General features: G+C 49.5%; 13 protein-coding genes across 13 annotated transcripts, besides 15 other annotated features; all 13 read right to left on the bottom strand.

Moving 5' to 3' along the window:
* On the bottom strand, positions 1-402 carry Tc00.1047053508461.589 (hypothetical protein, conserved; the record flags this gene model as incomplete). The annotated part of the gene is made up of 1 exon (XM_816558.1): positions 1-402. A coding segment is annotated over one exon (402 nt), but the record flags the coding sequence as incomplete, so codon positions are not given.
* Positions 1-477: a sequence feature (areas merged during assembly that could not be assigned to a particular haplotype. This can correspond to areas where the two haplotypes were merged or to regions with more than two copies in the genome that were merged during assembly.).
* Positions 478-4,122: a sequence feature (heterozygous, Esmeraldo-like haplotype).
* Positions 773-801: a sequence feature (AT_rich).
* Positions 1,191-1,562, bottom strand: Tc00.1047053508461.580 (uncharacterized protein; the record flags this gene model as incomplete). The annotated part of the gene is made up of 1 exon (XM_816557.1): positions 1,191-1,562. The coding sequence occupies one exon, from the start codon at positions 1,560-1,562 to the stop codon at positions 1,191-1,193; it is 372 nt and encodes a 123-aa protein (XP_821650.1).
* Positions 1,860-1,892: a microsatellite.
* Positions 2,204-2,237: a microsatellite.
* On the bottom strand, positions 2,284-3,018 carry Tc00.1047053508461.570 (Gim5A protein, putative; the record flags this gene model as incomplete). Its single annotated transcript, XM_816556.1, has 1 exon — positions 2,284-3,018. The coding sequence occupies one exon, from the start codon at positions 3,016-3,018 to the stop codon at positions 2,284-2,286; it is 735 nt and encodes a 244-aa protein (XP_821649.1).
* Tc00.1047053508461.560 (hypothetical protein, conserved) lies at positions 3,190-4,182 on the bottom strand (the record flags this gene model as incomplete). The annotated part of the gene is made up of 1 exon (XM_816555.1): positions 3,190-4,182. One exon carries the CDS (start codon positions 4,180-4,182, stop codon positions 3,190-3,192), a length of 993 nt encoding a protein of 330 aa, XP_821648.1.
* Positions 4,123-4,473: a sequence feature (areas merged during assembly that could not be assigned to a particular haplotype. This can correspond to areas where the two haplotypes were merged or to regions with more than two copies in the genome that were merged during assembly.).
* Positions 4,474-5,051: a sequence feature (areas merged during assembly that could not be assigned to a particular haplotype. This can correspond to areas where the two haplotypes were merged or to regions with more than two copies in the genome that were merged during assembly.).
* Positions 4,550-4,578: a sequence feature (AT_rich).
* Tc00.1047053508461.550 (hypothetical protein, conserved) lies at positions 5,010-6,314 on the bottom strand (the record flags this gene model as incomplete). The annotated part of the gene is made up of 1 exon (XM_816554.1): positions 5,010-6,314. One exon carries the CDS (start codon positions 6,312-6,314, stop codon positions 5,010-5,012), a length of 1,305 nt encoding a protein of 434 aa, XP_821647.1.
* Positions 5,052-5,716: a sequence feature (areas merged during assembly that could not be assigned to a particular haplotype. This can correspond to areas where the two haplotypes were merged or to regions with more than two copies in the genome that were merged during assembly.).
* Positions 5,717-16,992: part of a sequence feature (areas merged during assembly that could not be assigned to a particular haplotype. This can correspond to areas where the two haplotypes were merged or to regions with more than two copies in the genome that were merged during assembly.) that runs on past the window's edge.
* Tc00.1047053508461.540 (hypothetical protein, conserved) lies at positions 6,581-8,359 on the bottom strand (the record flags this gene model as incomplete). The annotated part of the gene is made up of 1 exon (XM_816553.1): positions 6,581-8,359. One exon carries the CDS (start codon positions 8,357-8,359, stop codon positions 6,581-6,583), a length of 1,779 nt encoding a protein of 592 aa, XP_821646.1.
* Positions 9,083-9,114: a microsatellite.
* Positions 9,722-10,870, bottom strand: Tc00.1047053508461.530 (hypothetical protein, conserved; the record flags this gene model as incomplete). The annotated part of the gene is made up of 1 exon (XM_816552.1): positions 9,722-10,870. One exon carries the CDS (start codon positions 10,868-10,870, stop codon positions 9,722-9,724), a length of 1,149 nt encoding a protein of 382 aa, XP_821645.1.
* Positions 11,050-11,078: a microsatellite.
* Tc00.1047053508461.520 (hypothetical protein, conserved) lies at positions 11,175-13,478 on the bottom strand (the record flags this gene model as incomplete). The annotated part of the gene is made up of 1 exon (XM_816551.1): positions 11,175-13,478. One exon carries the CDS (start codon positions 13,476-13,478, stop codon positions 11,175-11,177), a length of 2,304 nt encoding a protein of 767 aa, XP_821644.1.
* Positions 13,648-13,672: a microsatellite.
* Positions 13,793-13,825: a microsatellite.
* Positions 13,854-14,291, bottom strand: Tc00.1047053508461.510 (60S ribosomal protein L27A/L29, putative; the record flags this gene model as incomplete). Its single annotated transcript, XM_816550.1, has 1 exon — positions 13,854-14,291. The coding sequence occupies one exon, from the start codon at positions 14,289-14,291 to the stop codon at positions 13,854-13,856; it is 438 nt and encodes a 145-aa protein (XP_821643.1).
* Positions 14,310-14,471: a sequence feature (T-rich).
* Tc00.1047053508461.500 (60S ribosomal protein L27A/L29, putative) lies at positions 14,503-14,940 on the bottom strand (the record flags this gene model as incomplete). Its single annotated transcript, XM_816549.1, has 1 exon — positions 14,503-14,940. One exon carries the CDS (start codon positions 14,938-14,940, stop codon positions 14,503-14,505), a length of 438 nt encoding a protein of 145 aa, XP_821642.1.
* On the bottom strand, positions 15,141-15,560 carry Tc00.1047053508461.490 (60S ribosomal protein L23, putative; the record flags this gene model as incomplete). Its single annotated transcript, XM_816548.1, has 1 exon — positions 15,141-15,560. The coding sequence occupies one exon, from the start codon at positions 15,558-15,560 to the stop codon at positions 15,141-15,143; it is 420 nt and encodes a 139-aa protein (XP_821641.1).
* Positions 15,782-16,201, bottom strand: Tc00.1047053508461.480 (60S ribosomal protein L23, putative; the record flags this gene model as incomplete). Its single annotated transcript, XM_816547.1, has 1 exon — positions 15,782-16,201. The coding sequence occupies one exon, from the start codon at positions 16,199-16,201 to the stop codon at positions 15,782-15,784; it is 420 nt and encodes a 139-aa protein (XP_821640.1).
* Tc00.1047053508461.470 (hypothetical protein, conserved) lies at positions 16,505-16,951 on the bottom strand (the record flags this gene model as incomplete). Its single annotated transcript, XM_816546.1, has 1 exon — positions 16,505-16,951. One exon carries the CDS (start codon positions 16,949-16,951, stop codon positions 16,505-16,507), a length of 447 nt encoding a protein of 148 aa, XP_821639.1.

Genomic DNA, 16,992 nt, shown 5'->3' with positions numbered 1-16,992 from the left:
TGAGGGTTGCCGCACGTGTTCCTGATCCTTAAGCCACTGGCTATAACGCCGATTTTCCTCGTAATCGTAGAGGTGAAAAAGGCTCTGCTCCTGCTGTTTCCTCTGCTTCTTCTTCATTAACTGGTCGGCAACCGTCATTTCCTTCTCGTAGCGTCTCAGTATGCAATCAACGGCATCGGTATCAAGAAAACCTACACGAGCGTCACCCTTCCTTATGACAAGCTGCTGACTTTTTGAGCGGTCTATCAACGAGGGGGACAACGCACCCTCCTCGTGGCCTTCGCCCCTGGTCTGCTTCAAAACCACGGTCTGAGCGTCGGCAACATTGGGCAGAGACGACACCGCCCCCCGACCGACGGCATCACCGCCGCCGCCTCCCCGTCCTCCAGTAAACAGCCCCATTCGAACACACGCCCCGACCGCCAATGCTCGTCCCTTCTCCCCTCAGATGTGCACCCGCTATCTAATTATTCTACAACCTCTTGACAACAATCTCGCTCTCATTCTTCCTGGATTCGCACGTTTACAGGCGCAAAAAAAAAAAAAAAAAGGACAAGGTAATAATAATGACAGCAAAGAAAGCCGAGATGGACGGAGAACATTCCCGTCTGTGCCACACAACACGCCGCTGCCCTGCCGACACGATCCCCCACCTCCTTCCATTTCAGAGACGCGCAGGGCAATGGCTGTCAAGCATTTGCTGTTTCACATTCTCAACGTCCCAGAAAAAAAAAAAAAGAAGTAGAGGTATCTGGATGCAGGCCACACATTCAAAAAAAAAAAAAAAAAACATATAAAAAAGGGGTGGGATGCAACCAAACAGCCAGTGCGCATGCACGTATGTATATTTATGTGCACTATATACACATATATGAGAGAGAAACAAAACATCGATTGTATTCATCGTGTATTTTTCTCGTCTCCCACATTTCCTTGGTCCCCCTGGTTTGGTTTCACCGTTCCCTCCCTCCTTCCCATTTTAGTTTGACATGTTCGCTTCTTTTGCGTTGCCAGGTGCGGAGCTCCACTACTCCAGCAAAACATTTTTTCCTTTTCCCTCTCTCCTGTGAAATGCGTTCTTCTTCTCCCTCTTACAAGTGGAGACACGTATGGCACCGTCATTCGGTTGCATCCGTAATGCACAGACAAAAAATGTGGAAAAAAGGCACCCGGAAACGCCTCGCACTGGCTCAGTTGGTAAAAACATGGAAGAGGCTAGTGTATTTTTGCCTGCAAATCGGACAAGAGTCATTTCTTCTCCTCACGTATTTCTCACAGCACGTCGAACAGAAAACCAGGTGACCGCAAGGAAGAAAAAGTTCACTGGCAGTGGCGTTATGACACACACAGCAGAGACCATGACCTCCCTGATCGTCACCGCGCTTCCCGTCCTGCTCTTTCCCGCAACAGCGGCTAGTACAAATATTCTCTTCGTTTGCACACCCTGATTTGTCATCGTCCCACAGATAGCACAGAACGCCGGCAACTGCAACGGCAAGGGCGGTGGAAATCATCATCAGCATACCTTTTCCCCTGAGGAGCAGACCCAATTTGTCGAGCATTTCCGCCACGCCTGCTGCTGCAAATCATTAAAGAGAGAAACAGGGCAAGAAGCAGATTGCCGCCAATTCCCTCATTAGAAGAACAGCCCACGACATCTGCACAAATTAACATAAACATCGGCTGCCATAGAGCAACGCATCACAGGAACAATTCAAACACGCACACTTTTAAGGAGCTTATTCCTCATGTGGTATGCCCACCTTCTTCGTTAGTAACAAGGAAGACTGTCGACACAAACATAAGGGTCGTTATCTACACTGGCCTATAAATGATTACGCCATCTCTTCGCTTTGCACAATAATAATAATAAAAATGACAATAATAAAAATCAAAATCAAGGCAATAAGCCTCCCCCCCTCCCCCCTCCCCACACACACATAGACAAAATAAAAGGTTTTCCTGCACACGAACTGCATCTCCAAATCCTTGCGTTATGATTCCCGGGAGGACGCATGGTGGGGCAGTTCGCGGAAAATCCAACTGATCACAAACCTCAGTGGACACCCTCTAAGAACCACAACAGCTCCACGCCGGGCACGAGAGTCACCCCCATTTCCCAACTTTCCATTTTGCTCATTTTTCAATTCCCTTGTTGTATTCAACACCCTCATGTCAAACCCCCAAAAAAGAGATAAAAGCCAAAAAAAAAAAAAAAAAAAAAAGAAAAAGAAAAATATACTACTCGGATCGTCAAAAATTTGACAGGCCTTGGAGTTGATCCTAATAGAAGTCGCACAATGAGGCGGTGGCGGCCAACAAACCACGCACAGTGTCACTCAGGTGCAGCTTGTTAGGGGCAATCGCCCTGATCAACTCGTGCAGGGGCACCAAGGGACCACACACGTCCTGCAGCAGCTTCGGCCTGCCCTCAGGCAGACACGTCATTGCAAACACGGCAAAGCAGCTCATCTTCACCAGGTTCACCACAGCGCGCTTGCACTCCTCGTGCGTGTACGGGACAACCTTCTTCTCCGCATCCTCCGGTAAAAGGGCCTTGCAGGAACCCCTGGGGCTGTGCTTTGCCAACAGGTATGCCTGGCGGGCAATACCCAGAAGAAGCGTGTACAACCAGCAGACCACGGCAACACCACCAAAGCGCGTCAGCCCCGAGTTAAGCACTCCTCGTCCCGCAAGCACAGCCGTGTGCTCGTTGAGGCAGAAGCCAATGTGGAACGCGTGCGAGACCTGCTCAAGGCGCCAGACGAGGGCGTCTCCCTTTGGCTTCGTCAGGTCCTTCAAAGTCTTGGATGACAGCGCATTGAGCAGCAGTGACAAACGGGTGACCGCACGGTACGAATCCGCCATCTTTGACAGATTGCCCAGAGACTCGGCCAGTGAGTCACAACCGGCGTTGCGGACAGGGCCCTCCAGCGCCATTGGAAGAAACTGCACAATCGCCATGACCTTGTCGCGGTTCCAAGTGTCGGAGAGGTACGTATGTGCACAGGCAGACATTGTTGGAGTTGTTCTTTGCTTTTTCTCTTTTTATTTGTATTTGATCTGTTTGTGTGGCAAATGAACGGAAAAGGCATCGTCAGTGTTAGGTTAAGAAGACAGTGCATCACTTTGGGGAATCAACGCACCGTGACACAAGAATAAAAACAAAAAGGAATGTGACGTATCGCATCAGATGTATTTTCCACGCATGTAGGTACCGCCGCCGTCATTCACCCTTCTCGTGTACCATGGATGCCAGTAGGGGTCGTATGTGCGGCCCTGACGCGCGGAGGCAAAGGGATGATATGCGATGCAGGCCAGTGCAAGTCCAGCAAGGGAGCTGAGCGCCGTAAAACCGGTCACGGCGGCCGCCATCCCCCAAGGTGTAAGGATTGAGGCGTGAAGGGCAGCAAACGCCCCTCCAGCAAAAAACCCACTAGACGTTCCACATACCCAGACATTGGCCCATGTGCGCTCCGGCACGGATACGTCTCCGGTGGCAGCGGATCGCGCAATGCTTGTCGCAGCCTCGCCCACAACAACACCCACCGTGCCAGCAGCTGCCACAAGACCACCCTTTATGACTGACAGACTGACTTCATGTAGGGCGATACCAGCAAAGCTGACACCATGAAGCTTAATATACACTTTGTCCATCGTACGATACAGGTACACCGAGCGTCCCGCTCCGTGGAAGAGCCCTGCGGTTGTCCCCACGCGAGCAAAGTACGTCAAGCAAAGCAACGGCTTGTCTATGATCATGTCCAGCCAATGGATTTTGAGGGTTGCACGCACGTGTTCCTGATCCTTAAGCCACTGGCTATAACGCCGATCTTCCTCGTAATCGTAGAGGTGAAAAAGGCCCTGCTCCTGCTGTTTCCTCTGCTTCTTCTTCATTAACTGGTCGGCAACCGTCATTTCCTTCTCGTAGCGTCTCAGTATGCAATCAACGGCATCGGTATCAAGAAAACCTACACGAGCGTCACCCTTCCTTATGACAAGCTGCTGACTTTTTGAGCGGTCTATCAACGAGGGGGACAACGCACCCTCCTCGTGGCCTTCGCCCCTGGTCTGCTTCAAAACCACGGTCTGAGCGTCGGCAACATTGGGCAGAGACGACACCGCCCCCTGACCGACGGCATCACCGCCGCCGCCTCCCCGTCCTCCAGTAAACAGCCCCATTCGAACACACGCCCCGACCGCCAATGCTCGTCCCTTCTCCCCTCAGATGTGCACCCGCTATCTAATTATTCTACAACCTCTTGACAACAATCTCGCTCTCATTCTTCCTGGATTCGCACGTTTACAGGCGCAAAAAAAAAAAGGACAAGGTAATAATAATGACAGCAAAGAAAGCCGAGATGGACGGAGAACATTCCCGTCCGTGCCACACAACACGCCGCTGCCCTGCCGACACGATCCCCCACCTCCTTCCATTTCAGAGACGCGCAGGGCAATGGCTGTCAAGCATTTGCTGTTTCACATTCTCAACGTCCCAGAAAAAAAAAAAAAAAAGAAGTAGAGGTATCTGGATGCAGGCCACACATTCAAAAAAAAAAAAAAAAAACATATAAAAAAGGGGTGGGATGCAACCAAACAGCCAGTGCGCATGCACGTATGTATATTTATGTGCACTATATACACATATATGAGAGAGAAACAAAACATCGATTGTATTCATCGTGTATTTTTCTCGTCTCCCACATTTCCTTGGTCCCCCTGGTTTGGTTTCACCGTTCCCTCCCTCCTTCCCATTTTAGTTTGACATGTTCGCTTCTTTTGCGTTGCCAGGTGCGGAGCTCCACTACTCCACCAAAACATTTTTTCCTTTTCCCTCTCTCTTGTGGCGTGCGTTTTTTTCCTTTTCGCGCATTCACTCATTTTTCTTTTCTTTTTATCGCGCGGGTGCACGATGCTTTTTATTGTTTTTTTCCTTTCACATGTACGAGTGCATGACATATATATATTTTTGCTTCTTTTTTTTTTTTCGCTGTTGTTTCTGTTGTTTTCTAACGGTTTTTTATTAATGTGCGCAATTGTGGCGTCCGGTACAGTTGCTTTTTAAGTTTATTGTTTTCTTGCATAATTTGCTCCAGTTGTTGCAAGTAGTTCTTGTGCTGCTGCTGGAGCTCCACCATGAGTTCAGTCATTTCAAAACCTTTGTTTATTTTCATGTTCTCTAGCTGCCTCGTTGTCATGTTCAATGCATTCGCATACTTCATTAAACTTGCCTCCAGAGCCTGAATTACCCCCTCCTTTTCCAACACCAACATATTCTTTCGTACAACGTTGGTGTTCATAAGCTCCTTGTTTTTGAAAATAAGGCGATAAGTATGAATTGGTATCGTTTCTTCTTTGGGAAGAATGCTTGAGACGTCTTCAGGTTCCTCACGGGAAGCAGAAGGCACCAAGGCAGACTTGGAGACATTCCGTTCATATTCCTTTTCCAAATTCATTTCCCGAAGTGATCTGAGAATAGTGTCAAGACGAGTCTGGAGTTGTTGTTGACGTGTCAGTTGCGCCCGGATGACATTGTCTTGGCGACGACAGACAAGCTTCATTTGCGCTACCGCGTCTTTCAGAAAATCTTTGTCAGTTTCCATGTACTCTATGGAAACGCTTTGCCCATGGTTTTCAAACACCGTCAGAGCCTCGTCGTTCTTCTTGCTGCATTTGCGTAAATGCTCAAGCCGTAGTTCGAGCTCACGGCATTCACGCTTCCTGACACGAATATCATTGTAGGCGTTGTTCAGTTCGGCGTCAAGGTCTGTGCCCTTTGCCAGCTGCTCCTCAAGTCCGCGAAGGAGGGCTTCCTTCTTCTTTAGGATTGTGTGTGCCGCACGTAACTCTCGCTGGACCGTTACCTCAAGTTGTGACATCTCTTGGATGTCAGACGCCTTCTGGGCCTCATCCTCAGGGTTTAAAGAGCACTGCTCGTGCCAACCCGTCCTGTCAACAAGATTCTCGTAGTTTTTCGTCTCCTTCAGCAAAAATTTGGACCGGTCATTCAGCAGCTTTTGCTGCGTCGCATTCTCCTTGGCGAGAAGTTGGTTCCGGCGCCTGACAATCTTGAGTGTGTTCTCCAGACGTGTGACGGTGTCCAGAGCGTCCTCCGCGGAAATATTTGCGGGGTCGCGTTCACACGCCGTCTGATATTCAAAAATTTGCCGTGAGACATCGTCGCTGTGGTTTTCGCTATCAATGGACTCGATGGCGCTGTTGATCGTGTCAAGCTGGAGGGCATAAGACTCAATGGCCGCGTTCATGCGCTCCAGCTCCGCCTGCAGGCTATGGGCTCCGTTTTGCTCAGACATTTCGTTTTATTGCTTCCTTTGCCGTGATTTGCTCAGCGGAAAAAAAAAGAAAAGAAGGTGTATTTGTGTCCTTTCCCCATCCGCTTCGCCCGTCGCTGGAATTCTCCGGTGCGGCACAAACAAATAAGACGGCGAACACGGAGGCGGTGGGAAGAGAAGTGCAACGGCACGCCGATGCACTCACAAATGGCAAAGACAGGGAGGGAGGGGGAAAGAGAAGAGAGAAAGCATGTGTGAATGTGTCTGTGTGTGTGACAGCTGTCTGCTCAACTAGACAAACTGGGATCTTTACAAACTGCATTTGGCCAAAACGTTAAACGCTTCCACCGCTGAAACAGCCGCGCCCGCTGCTTCTCGCGTCTCAACTCACTCAAAATACTCTGAGAGAGGCGTGCACGACATGCGTGCTCGTATCGTTCTTTCCAGCGCCGAAAACATCCCACCAAAACCACCAGCTCACGCAATGTTTCGGCAACACATGTCATGGTCCGCTGCTCCTTCTCACGCATCGCCACATCACGCCAGCCAAATATCACGCGTCTCTTCTTGCCCGCCGCCAGTCGTCTTCGTGCCCATTTCAGCTTTGCACGCTGCCACCATTTAAAGCAGCATGAATGAAGTGTTTGGTGACGGTCAAAGAGACGACAGGCAGCGTTATTGCGCCACAGCAGCAATGCATTTCTTTGCAACCGTTGTCGCCTCCAACACTGTGCCTCAAGGTACTGCAATCGTAAGTACAGCCGCTCTCGCCAGCGGCACCAACATGCCGTAATCACAAACCAATTGACCCTCCTTCTTCGAAGCGCTTCCACCCATGCCTCCATCACGCGAACACGACGGCGAAAGACAAAAAAACGGTCTGACAGCCGGTTCCGATACTTAGCACGCCACTGTATGAACGCTATCTTTCGTAGTCTCCCTCGCGCAATCTGCTGCGCACACTGGGCCTTCAATTCCATGAATTTTTCAGCCATTTGTGAGTCCACATAAACAGTGGGCGGCCCATATTCTGAAGTGAAGGAATACTCCGTGTGCTGTTGCCTGGAAAATAGGTAGCGAGCGACCAGTTCCCTCCATACACGCCGCATTACAAACCGTTTAGACATCCATTCAGCCAGTCGATTGTCTAGTCGATGTTCTGTCTTTTTTTTCCAGTGAGAAAAAACACGGTCTTTGATAACAAACACCCCGGCGGGTTGTGCGACCGAACCCACCTCCACGTACTTGTGCCTCCTGCGCATTTCCGCCGCCCGCTCTTCCATGCAGCCAAGAGTGCGTCGCAAATCTAAACGTTGCCGCCAACTTAAAAAGTACTGCTGCAACTTCATTCTTCTAACACACTCAAATGCGTGGCGTCTTCTACTCAAACCCACAAGAAACCGATGCAAACATTCTTGCGTTTGTCGGCGCCGCTCCACGACTTTTACCCAATGAGCCAACACATCACAAAGAAGTCGTTGTCGACTGCTCTTAAGATCCCGCACAAAATCGCACCACGCCCTCAGGACACGACTGAGACGATAGTACGCGTACCGAAGCTCACATTCTTCATGCAGGAAACGTCGTCGATGAACCGCCAGACGGAGCCGCAGTAAAAAAACAGACATAATCGCCCTCTCTCGAGACGATTGCAATAAAAGCAGAGCAACGGATGGGATGGCATCACCCCCACTGTCTTCTTCCAAGTTTTTTGCTGGCACTATCCCCAACTCCGTCTGTTGGCGTGCCTCCCCAAACGCTTTCCTGTACAGCTCACGGCTCAGCCTGGCCTGATCAACCCCTCCCGAGCCGCCCTTCACATGCTGCACCATGGCAGTGCCGCCTACTTTTCGGGGCCGGAACGCATGATGATTCGACACAACAACCTTCAGGCAAGGTGCCCCACCAGCAGCTATGCCTACAGAAGAACCCTTCGTCACCATGGGAGATGAGTGTTGCTGTGTTACGTACTGCCACACGGCACGCAGCATCAAATGCGTCATTCTCTTGACACGCTCTTCTGCCTCATTCAGACGATCCTGCAACTCCTTCAAACCGCCATCCATACGCGCAAAAAAAAAAAAGAAAAGGGACAAATATATATAAATATGTATATGGCGCTCTATTTTCTATGGAAAACAAGGCGATGCTGCCGCACAAACGGAAGAGTACAGGAATAGCCCTGGACGCCTAACCCTTCCCCTTTTCTAATAATACCCTCTGTACTTCTCATCCAAACAAATCCGTAGACAGAAAACCAAGAAAAAAAAGGCGTCATTCTTGTCACCCAACCCCAATCCAACAGGTAAACACGTCGCACTTTCACCCGTTGCTCCCGCTCCGCACTGAGGCCTCATCACGCTCAGCAGGAAAGGCAAAAAGAGAAAAAAAAAAGAGAAAAGGAAAAGCCCACAGTCTGCCGTCAAAATTTCATGATTACATTGACTTTGCCTTATTTCGATACATCGCTCCTCTTGTGAAACCGTTAACAAAAGACCCGTTGTATCCGGCAAAAAAACAGACAGGGAAAACAATGCTCGCTGAAAAATGCCGTCCATTCCTCAATCTCATTGCGCATAACTGCTCAACACTCCAAGAGAATGTACAACAGCGATCAGTATTTCCAAGAGTATGTCTTTTTTTCTCACGCAGAAACTCCCCCCACGGCCCATCCAGAGGAAGTGAGTTTGATTGCCCCCTTCCCCCTCCTTCCTCTTCTTCCTCTTTGGTGCACTTTCCACATTTAACGTTGGGACGCCCCGCCAATCCATAACTGCAGGCGTCCTGTGAAAAAAAAAAAAAAAAAAAAAAAAAAAAAAAAGCATAAATCGAGGCGTTTCTGCACCACAATTTGCTTTCTCAGTCCAACTACCCACCTCCCTCTTGTTCTCACGAGCCTCATGCCCCTCATCCCAAGTACCGCAATGGTTGTCCGTATTTGCTGCCCTTGACTTGACAGCTCACATCCCTCCTGTCAGACAAATCGCTGGGATGCCTCCACGTCACGATGATTTTTCTCTTCCTCCTTCAGCTCGAAATGAAGGATCCTCTCGGAAATCTCTTACCAAACTTTAAAGCACTGACGCCAGCGGGACGATGAAGACCAAAACAATCTCCGCCCCAAACGCCATACACAAGGAAAAAAACATTAATTCAAAAATAAACGACGATTGCCACTACTACCACATGAAGAATTGAGACCACCCAAAGCAGCGGAAAGACCCATTCATAAAATTTGGCTTCCGCCAACGCACACCAATAATGACCAGAGGCAGCAAGGGATCAAAAGATGAAGGAACATTGCAAAGCACAAAGTATTGAAGATCGTCTGAAAAGAAAATCCCCATTTTAGTCAAATACCAGCATAAGCCACTGAAAAAAGAAGCCGCCCCCCCCCCATTGAGTGCCTGCACCTGTACGCTGCATTGTCAGCGTGCGCTGGTGGTCGACATCGTTTTGTCGTAAAATGGCGGGAAAACAACAGGAGATGCAAAATTCACCTCCCGTGGAAGTGAACGCCAAGCAGTGATCCAAGAGGGAGCCTTCAAAAAGGGCGGCGCATTTTCAGCAATCAAATTAAGTTTATAAACCGCCACGCGCTCCGTGGAAGCGTTCGCACCCACGCCAATCATAAGATGCGGATTTAGCACCACAACAGTACCGGGGCCAATCGCATCGCCACCCTCAATGGGGCTCCCCACAACGCTACTGTCAAAGTTGAACCGCTTAATTTGCTCTGGGATGTGCGACTCCATTGGCAAAAATGGAAGTGACAGAACATTGGGCAAAACATATCTCAAGTACTGATCCTGTACAAAACGGTGGGAGCCTTTCAGGACAAACAGAGGCATCTTCTGCTTATCGGGGCGATGTGTAAAGACGAGTAACGAGACGGCGAGTGGCTGGTTGCCGTTGGTCTTCACACCAATCGATGGGGCAGTGCAGTGATACCCAAAAGGTCCGCCGTATGGCTCCCGAAACATGGGAGCATCCGCAAACAATACAGGACGCTCAACGCCGCCAACATCACTGGCGATGGCGCCAATGGGTTGCCAAAAGGAAGGGTCCCGCACGATGTTTTCTAGTTCCTTATTCGTCATCCACACGTTGCAGCGGTACTCGTTGATGGCCCTCAGCATCTGGGGGTCATTCTTGATCGTCGATCGGCACTCCTTCCCGGGCACACTGACAGCTTCCTTGGCCAGTAACTCACTTAATTTCCACAGTTCCTCGCCTGTGAGATCTTCCTTTTCCCGGCCATTCAGAAAATTCGCGACAACCTCTTTTAGTTGCTTCCGTCGCTTTTTCTCTTCCCGGTATCGACGCAACATGTACTTTCGACGCTGCAACCGCGCCATTACTTTTGTGTAGAGCGGGTCCGAAAGCCTTGACTTGGACTTCAGCATCGACTCAATATCGGGAACATCGATAAAACAACGTGCACGGGCCACGGTGGATGCAGTCAATGCGGGTCGAAGTCGTTCAATAAGAGAAGCTCCAATCGCCGCAGAAAAAATGGCATACCCATGCTGAAGAAACTGCTGCCGTGCCGTGGCAAAAACCAGTGTTTCCTTCATGTCTTATGTATGCACTCGACCCTTGTGTCCGGGTTCCGTAAAAACACAGCAGCCACACCAACGCAAAACCAACCCCTCCAAAAAAAGAAAAAGAAAAAAGAAAAACACGGTATAAAGACTGTAGAATGCGGCGACAGCAGTCAAAGTAAACACGGCGGCCGTTGAGTGACTGGGGATGCAAAAAAAAAAAAAAAAAAAAGAAAAAAAAGACACAACACACACACGTGCGAACAGAATAAATAAGGGTTCTTTCTTTTCTTTTCATTCACTTCCTTGTTAAACTTTTTTTGCGCATCCAATCCCCTCAGCTGCCTGGTAATGTAAACAATTTTGCCTCATTGAGCACCAATCGCCCCTGAGTCACAAACATATGAAGCAGTTTCTTCATGTCATCGATATTTCCCGGAAACTGGCCAAACATTTTCATACTGTTAAAGATGTCGTTAACCCCGCACGGTCCCCGCGCCTTTAGCATCGCCGTCATCATTGAAAGTAACATTTTGACTTGATCCGGTGATAGACCCACAGGCTGCCCTTCACGTTCATCCGCCTCGTCAAATGTGAAGTTTGCCGTCGACACGTAGTTTCTTTGCAGTGACAAACTCCTGTTCTCATCTGTGGAAACAAGAAGCGATGGAAAAAGGTGCGATAAACGCTGCTGCAGAACATGCGGTTTGACTCCCATGCGCTCGGCCACAGTCTTCAGGGGAGCAGGGGAACCGAGTTCCGTTGATATGTCACCAACGTACAGTACAAGCGATGCTGAGAAGAGTGAAAGGTCATATGTCGCCGCAACCATCGTGTTCGTAGAGGCTTCTTTTTGCGTTAGCTCCAGGCTGACATATCCATGAGAAGGAATCCATTCCAGACGCTGGTTCGCCTTCATACGCTTGTATTCCTCCATGACATCTTCCATTGCGGAAGCAAACAGTGGGTGGGGGTTGTACCGCTCTGGCACAGGCTGTGTCTCACCCGCGGGAAGGAACGCAGACAACTTTGGCCACGACGTGGTGGAGAGAACATCGATACTCAACGGCCAGTCTCTCCTCTTCTCTTGTGGCAGCCCTTCTGCAGCAGCGCGTCTGTACGCCTCTTTCATGTGAAGTGTGTGGCGACGAGATGCCTGGAGGTCGCGGATCATCACAACGCAGGGTGCAAGAACATCTTCACCAAACGCACATTTTAAGCGTTCCAACACTTCTTCTTCGGCCGTTGTATCAAAATCGTGCAATTTCTTTCCCAGTAGCTGGGAGGCCAGCAATCGCTTGTACTCCTCCACAAGTGAAGTGACACTAATCGCCGAAAGCAACACGCGTAAGACATCGGGTCGTTCGTGCATAGACAAGGGAGACTGACCGGCTACAGACAGCAAATCATCTTCATTCACTTCATCATCATCAGCAGCAACAGAAGTGAAACTGTTCGGCGAAAAGTTCTGCAGTTCAACATGTAAAACGGAATCCGCACTTGGCTGAGTGATTGCCTGAACAACGGCAGAGACACAGTCCCTTCGTTTCTTGAGATGCTCGAGTGTGTCTCCAACAATGGTGAATATCACCGAACCCTGATCGTTTCTGGAAAACAACACACAAAGAGAATGTATTGTGCCTATCAAAATGGCAAGAATATCCTCCGTGCGTGTCCCAGCTCGATGAAGCCGTGATGCCAACATCTTCTTCGCCGTTTGTATTAGTTCGTTCTGGAGGGTGTCGTCAGAGCACCGCAGAAGACACAGACGCAGATCTTGCAGGGTCGGTGTTGAATCGGGGTACTCGACTACCACATCCCAAAGAGCCGCAATCCGCTTCCGACCGTAAGTAACAAGAAGAAGTTGTTCCAACTCTTCGCACCATCGATTCACTTCGGTGCGCACATCCGAATTGTTGGGATCTGGGGACAGCGCCATGCGAACAAACGTGTCCACCACATCATCTTTCCATTGCATACACGATATTATCCGACCAACTGTCAAGTCATCGTCAAGCATCTCAATACGTTCTCGCGTGCACTCCACCAAGACGGACTTCCATAGCGCTTTGATGTCTGGCGTCGATGATAAAGTCAGGCCATGCAGACGCTGCAGCACCTCGTCACGGTGTCCAAGAATCCCGCGCATAAGCGTGGCGCGCCCCTCCGTTCCCTCAATATCACCAAGCAATTTTCTTCCATGGTTGCGGAGAAATTGGAGCAGTACCTCTTTTCCAGGTGGATGCTCACCCGTAAGGAGATCCGGCTGCAACAGATGGCACCGCAGGGAGACGGTGAACCTCACGACAAACTCCATAGCATGCAGTTGCTTGCACCAGTTGTTAAGAAGCAGCAAAGTTCGACGGTATGCCTCGTGAAGAGACCGCAACGCCAAAAGCTCATCCCCATCGCACATATTTTGGTGGTATTCCGCAAGACTACTACTTGCAAAGGCCTCAAATACTTTCCGCACAAGCAGCTCCCCCACTGCGGTGTTAAATGGCGGTGTTGCCAAGATGGCAAGTGTCTCATTACATCGACACTTCTCGGCTACCCGTGTATCGGCAAAAGCCAAGATGCCATCCCGGCGTATCACCTCCAAAATGCCAAACAAATTTGCAAAGGCCTCCCTCTCCGCCATTTCTATTTCTGCCTTCCCACAAGCACCTATCGGACGGACCTTCAATCAACAAATAGTAACGTCCCGAACCGCACCCCCCAATTTCCACAACATAATAGAGCAGCGCCGCCCGTGACCATTCACGCATCAACCCACCCCGTGCAAGAAAAGCAACAATTAAAGGGAAAGTAAAAAAAAAAAAAAAAGAAAGAAAAGAGGGTCTTAAAAGAAAAAAAAAAGGAGAATTACTGGGCTGAGGGACAGAGACTATACATATATACACTAGAATCGTACATAAACAACCAGAAGAGGCAAAAAACCAACAAATATCTAGAAAATCAAAACAAAACAAAACAAAAACAAAACAAGGAGCAGCCCGTTGAAAAACAACTCGCACTACGCCTGCAGCACAACGGCACCACCAGCCTTGCGGATTTTCTTGTCGGCCAGCTTGCTCACCCAGCGGGCTTTCACAATGCAGGGGGTCTGCAGGTGGCCATTGCCGAGCAGCTTGGAGTATCCATTGGCCAAAAGATCAACGACGGGCAGGGTCTCCCCCTTCTTTGCCTTCAGCGCCTCGTCCTTGGCAATCAGCTTCGCGAGGTTGTTCAGGTTGATCGTCGGCTTCCACAGAGGGTTCTTCTTCAGGTGGTAGTGGTTCATGCCGCATTTGCCAAAGTACCCAGGGTGGTACTTGTCAAAGTTGATGCGGTGGTGGTGCTGGCCACCGGCGTTACCACGCCCAGAGGGGTGCTTACGGTGCTTGCCAACGCGACCATAACCGCAGAAAGTGGAACCACGCTGGTGACGAGTCTTCTTAAAGCGGGTTGGCATGGCTTCAGCTGCTGCAATAAGAGCAGAAAGGGGAAAAAAAAGAGCAAACAAGCAAGAATAAAAAACAGAAAAAAAGAAAAATAAATAGAAGCGCCAACAAAAAAGTAAAGAGGCACATACTTCCGCAAATACAACAACAACAAATAGTTTTTCAAAAATCAAAACAAAACAAAAACAAAACAAGGAGCAGCCCGTTGAAAAACAACTCGCACTACGCCTGCAGCACAACGGCACCACCAGCCTTGCGGATTTTCTTGTCGGCCAACTTGCTCACCCAGCGGGCTTTCACAATGCAGGGGGTCTGCAGGTGGCCATTGCCGAGCAGCTTGGAGTATCCATTGGCCAAAAGATCAACGACGGGCAGGGTCTCCCCCTTCTTTGCCTTCAGCGCCTCGTCCTTGGCAATCAGCTTCGCGAGGTTGTTCAGGTTGATCGTCGGCTTCCACAGAGGGTTCTTCTTCAGGTGGTAGTGGTTCATGCCGCATTTGCCAAAGTACCCAGGGTGGTACTTGTCAAAGTTGATGCGGTGGTGGTGCTGGCCACCGGCGTTACCACGCCCAGAGGGGTGCTTACGGTGCTTGCCAACGCGACCATAACCGCAGAAAGTGGAACCACGCTGGTGACGAGTCTTCTTAAAGCGGGTTGGCATGACTCCTAAAAGCCCATACAACGAAAGTATAGAGAAAGGAGAAAGAAACAAAAAAAGTAGAAAGTCACACTGCAGCAAAAAGAAAAAAAAATTGTCTTTCAGTAAGATAAATTATAACTTAGGATAAAAAAAAAAACCGTTGCGCGTCATGATTGAAGAGAGTAAGAAAGAAAATTAGAAATAAAAACGAAACGTAATTCCTACACAATAGCCGGGGCGTGAGAAGAAATCTTCGGCCAGAGGTCGGCCGCCTCCTTCGCAACGGGGCCAGCGATACCAGAGCCCTTCATCTCGCCCTTGGGATTGACGATCACGCCCGCGTTGTCCTCAAAGTAAATGACTGTGCCGTCCTTGCGGCGCCAGCTTTTGCGCTGACGAATGATGACTGCATTCAGCACCTTGCGACGCAGCTCTGGCTTGCCCTTCTTCACAGAAGCCATCACAATATCGCCCAGAGCAGCTGCTGGCAAACGGTTCAAACGGCCGTGGTAACCCTTCACGGAGATGATGTAAAGATTCTTGGCGCCCGTGTTATCAGCGCAGTTCACCACCGCACCCACTGGAAGGGCGAGAGACACGCGGAAGCGGCAACCCTTGACGTTGGCCTTGTCCTTTCCCATGGTAGCGACTACGTAACCCTCGTAGTATTGAAACAACAAAAAAAGGAAGCACAAAAAAATCGAGAAATAAAAACAAACCAAAGCACTCAGTCACTCAATTACGCCTGCTGCTGGCACGTGACACGTCACCAATTCATTAACAAAAGCAGGATTCAACGTTAAGAAAAAACAAACAGAAAAAAAAAAAAAATGAGGATGCACAATCCATTCTTTATCAATTCCTACACAATAGCCGGGGCGTGAGAAGAAATCTTCGGCCAGAGGTCGGCCGCCTCCTTCGCAACGGGGCCAGCGATACCAGAGCCCTTCATCTCGCCCTTGGGATTGACGATCACGCCCGCGTTGTCCTCAAAGTAAATGACTGTGCCGTCCTTGCGGCGCCAGCTCTTGCGCTGACGAATGATGACTGCATTCAGCACCTTGCGACGCAGCTCTGGCTTGCCCTTCTTCACAGAAGCCATCACAATATCGCCCAGAGCAGCTGCTGGCAAACGGTTCAAACGGCCGTGGTAACCCTTCACGGAGATGATGTAAAGATTCTTGGCGCCCGTGTTGTCAGCGCAGTTCACCACCGCACCCACTGGAAGGGCGAGAGACACGCGGAAGCGGCAACCCTTGACGTTGGCCTTCTCCTTTCCCATGGCAGTGCAATTCCCTCTAAAGAAATGAAGGGGAAAGTAACAAGAGTAAAAATAAAATAAAAGAAAAAAGAATGCAAATCTTCCCGTTAATGAAAGGATCGCACGCGGTAAACAGCATCACGTCAGTAACAAGTTACGAAAATCTCGTAGTGGTATCAAAATTGTTTTCTTCCATTGACGCCACCGAAGAAAGTACGCAAAATAAATAACAAAAAAAAAAACACGAGATGAAAGAGGAAAGACTTAAGTGACAATAAAAAATTTGGCATCCTGTTGAAAACCCAAAAGAACGCAAAATTCGTCTCACCGCGACGAAGATAGGCCTTGCCTCTGAATATTGATTGCCGCAAACTCCCTTAACTCCTTCTCAGAAGGCATGTCAATACCAGTAAATCTCCACTTGCGATCGTTGGCCTTCCACTCTATCGCTCGTCGCTCATCCTCAAAAGCGGGGTTCAGTGCCTTCACAGTATCATGACGAAACATGCCGTGATCTGCCAGCCACAAATGCAAAGAAGTAAAAACTTGTTCTTGAGGAATGTCACGTGTTTCCAAAATGGCCCCCATAACCACGACTGGAACAAGTACTATGGGAAAGTAGCGAAACCATCGATAAGTGCCATATGTCACCATGCCCACACGAGAACGACGCTCCTCAAATGGCATGGGAAAAACGCGATTGAGCGTCTCAAGGAGGCGAGAGTGTCTTGAAACCTCCGCCTTGGCACGCTTCACCCACAGCTGCGACATCTTTGTATGTTTGCCTTCACTTCTCTCCACCCAAATCCTCA

The sequence above is a fragment of the Trypanosoma cruzi genome, genomic scaffold (genome assembly GCF_000209065.1).
Source record: "Trypanosoma cruzi strain CL Brener 1047053516851 genomic scaffold, whole genome shotgun sequence".
NCBI lineage: Eukaryota > Euglenozoa > Kinetoplastea > Trypanosomatida > Trypanosomatidae > Trypanosoma > Trypanosoma cruzi.
Note: the sequence above shows the minus strand (reverse complement) of the source record. Positions and strands in the feature narration are given on the sequence as shown.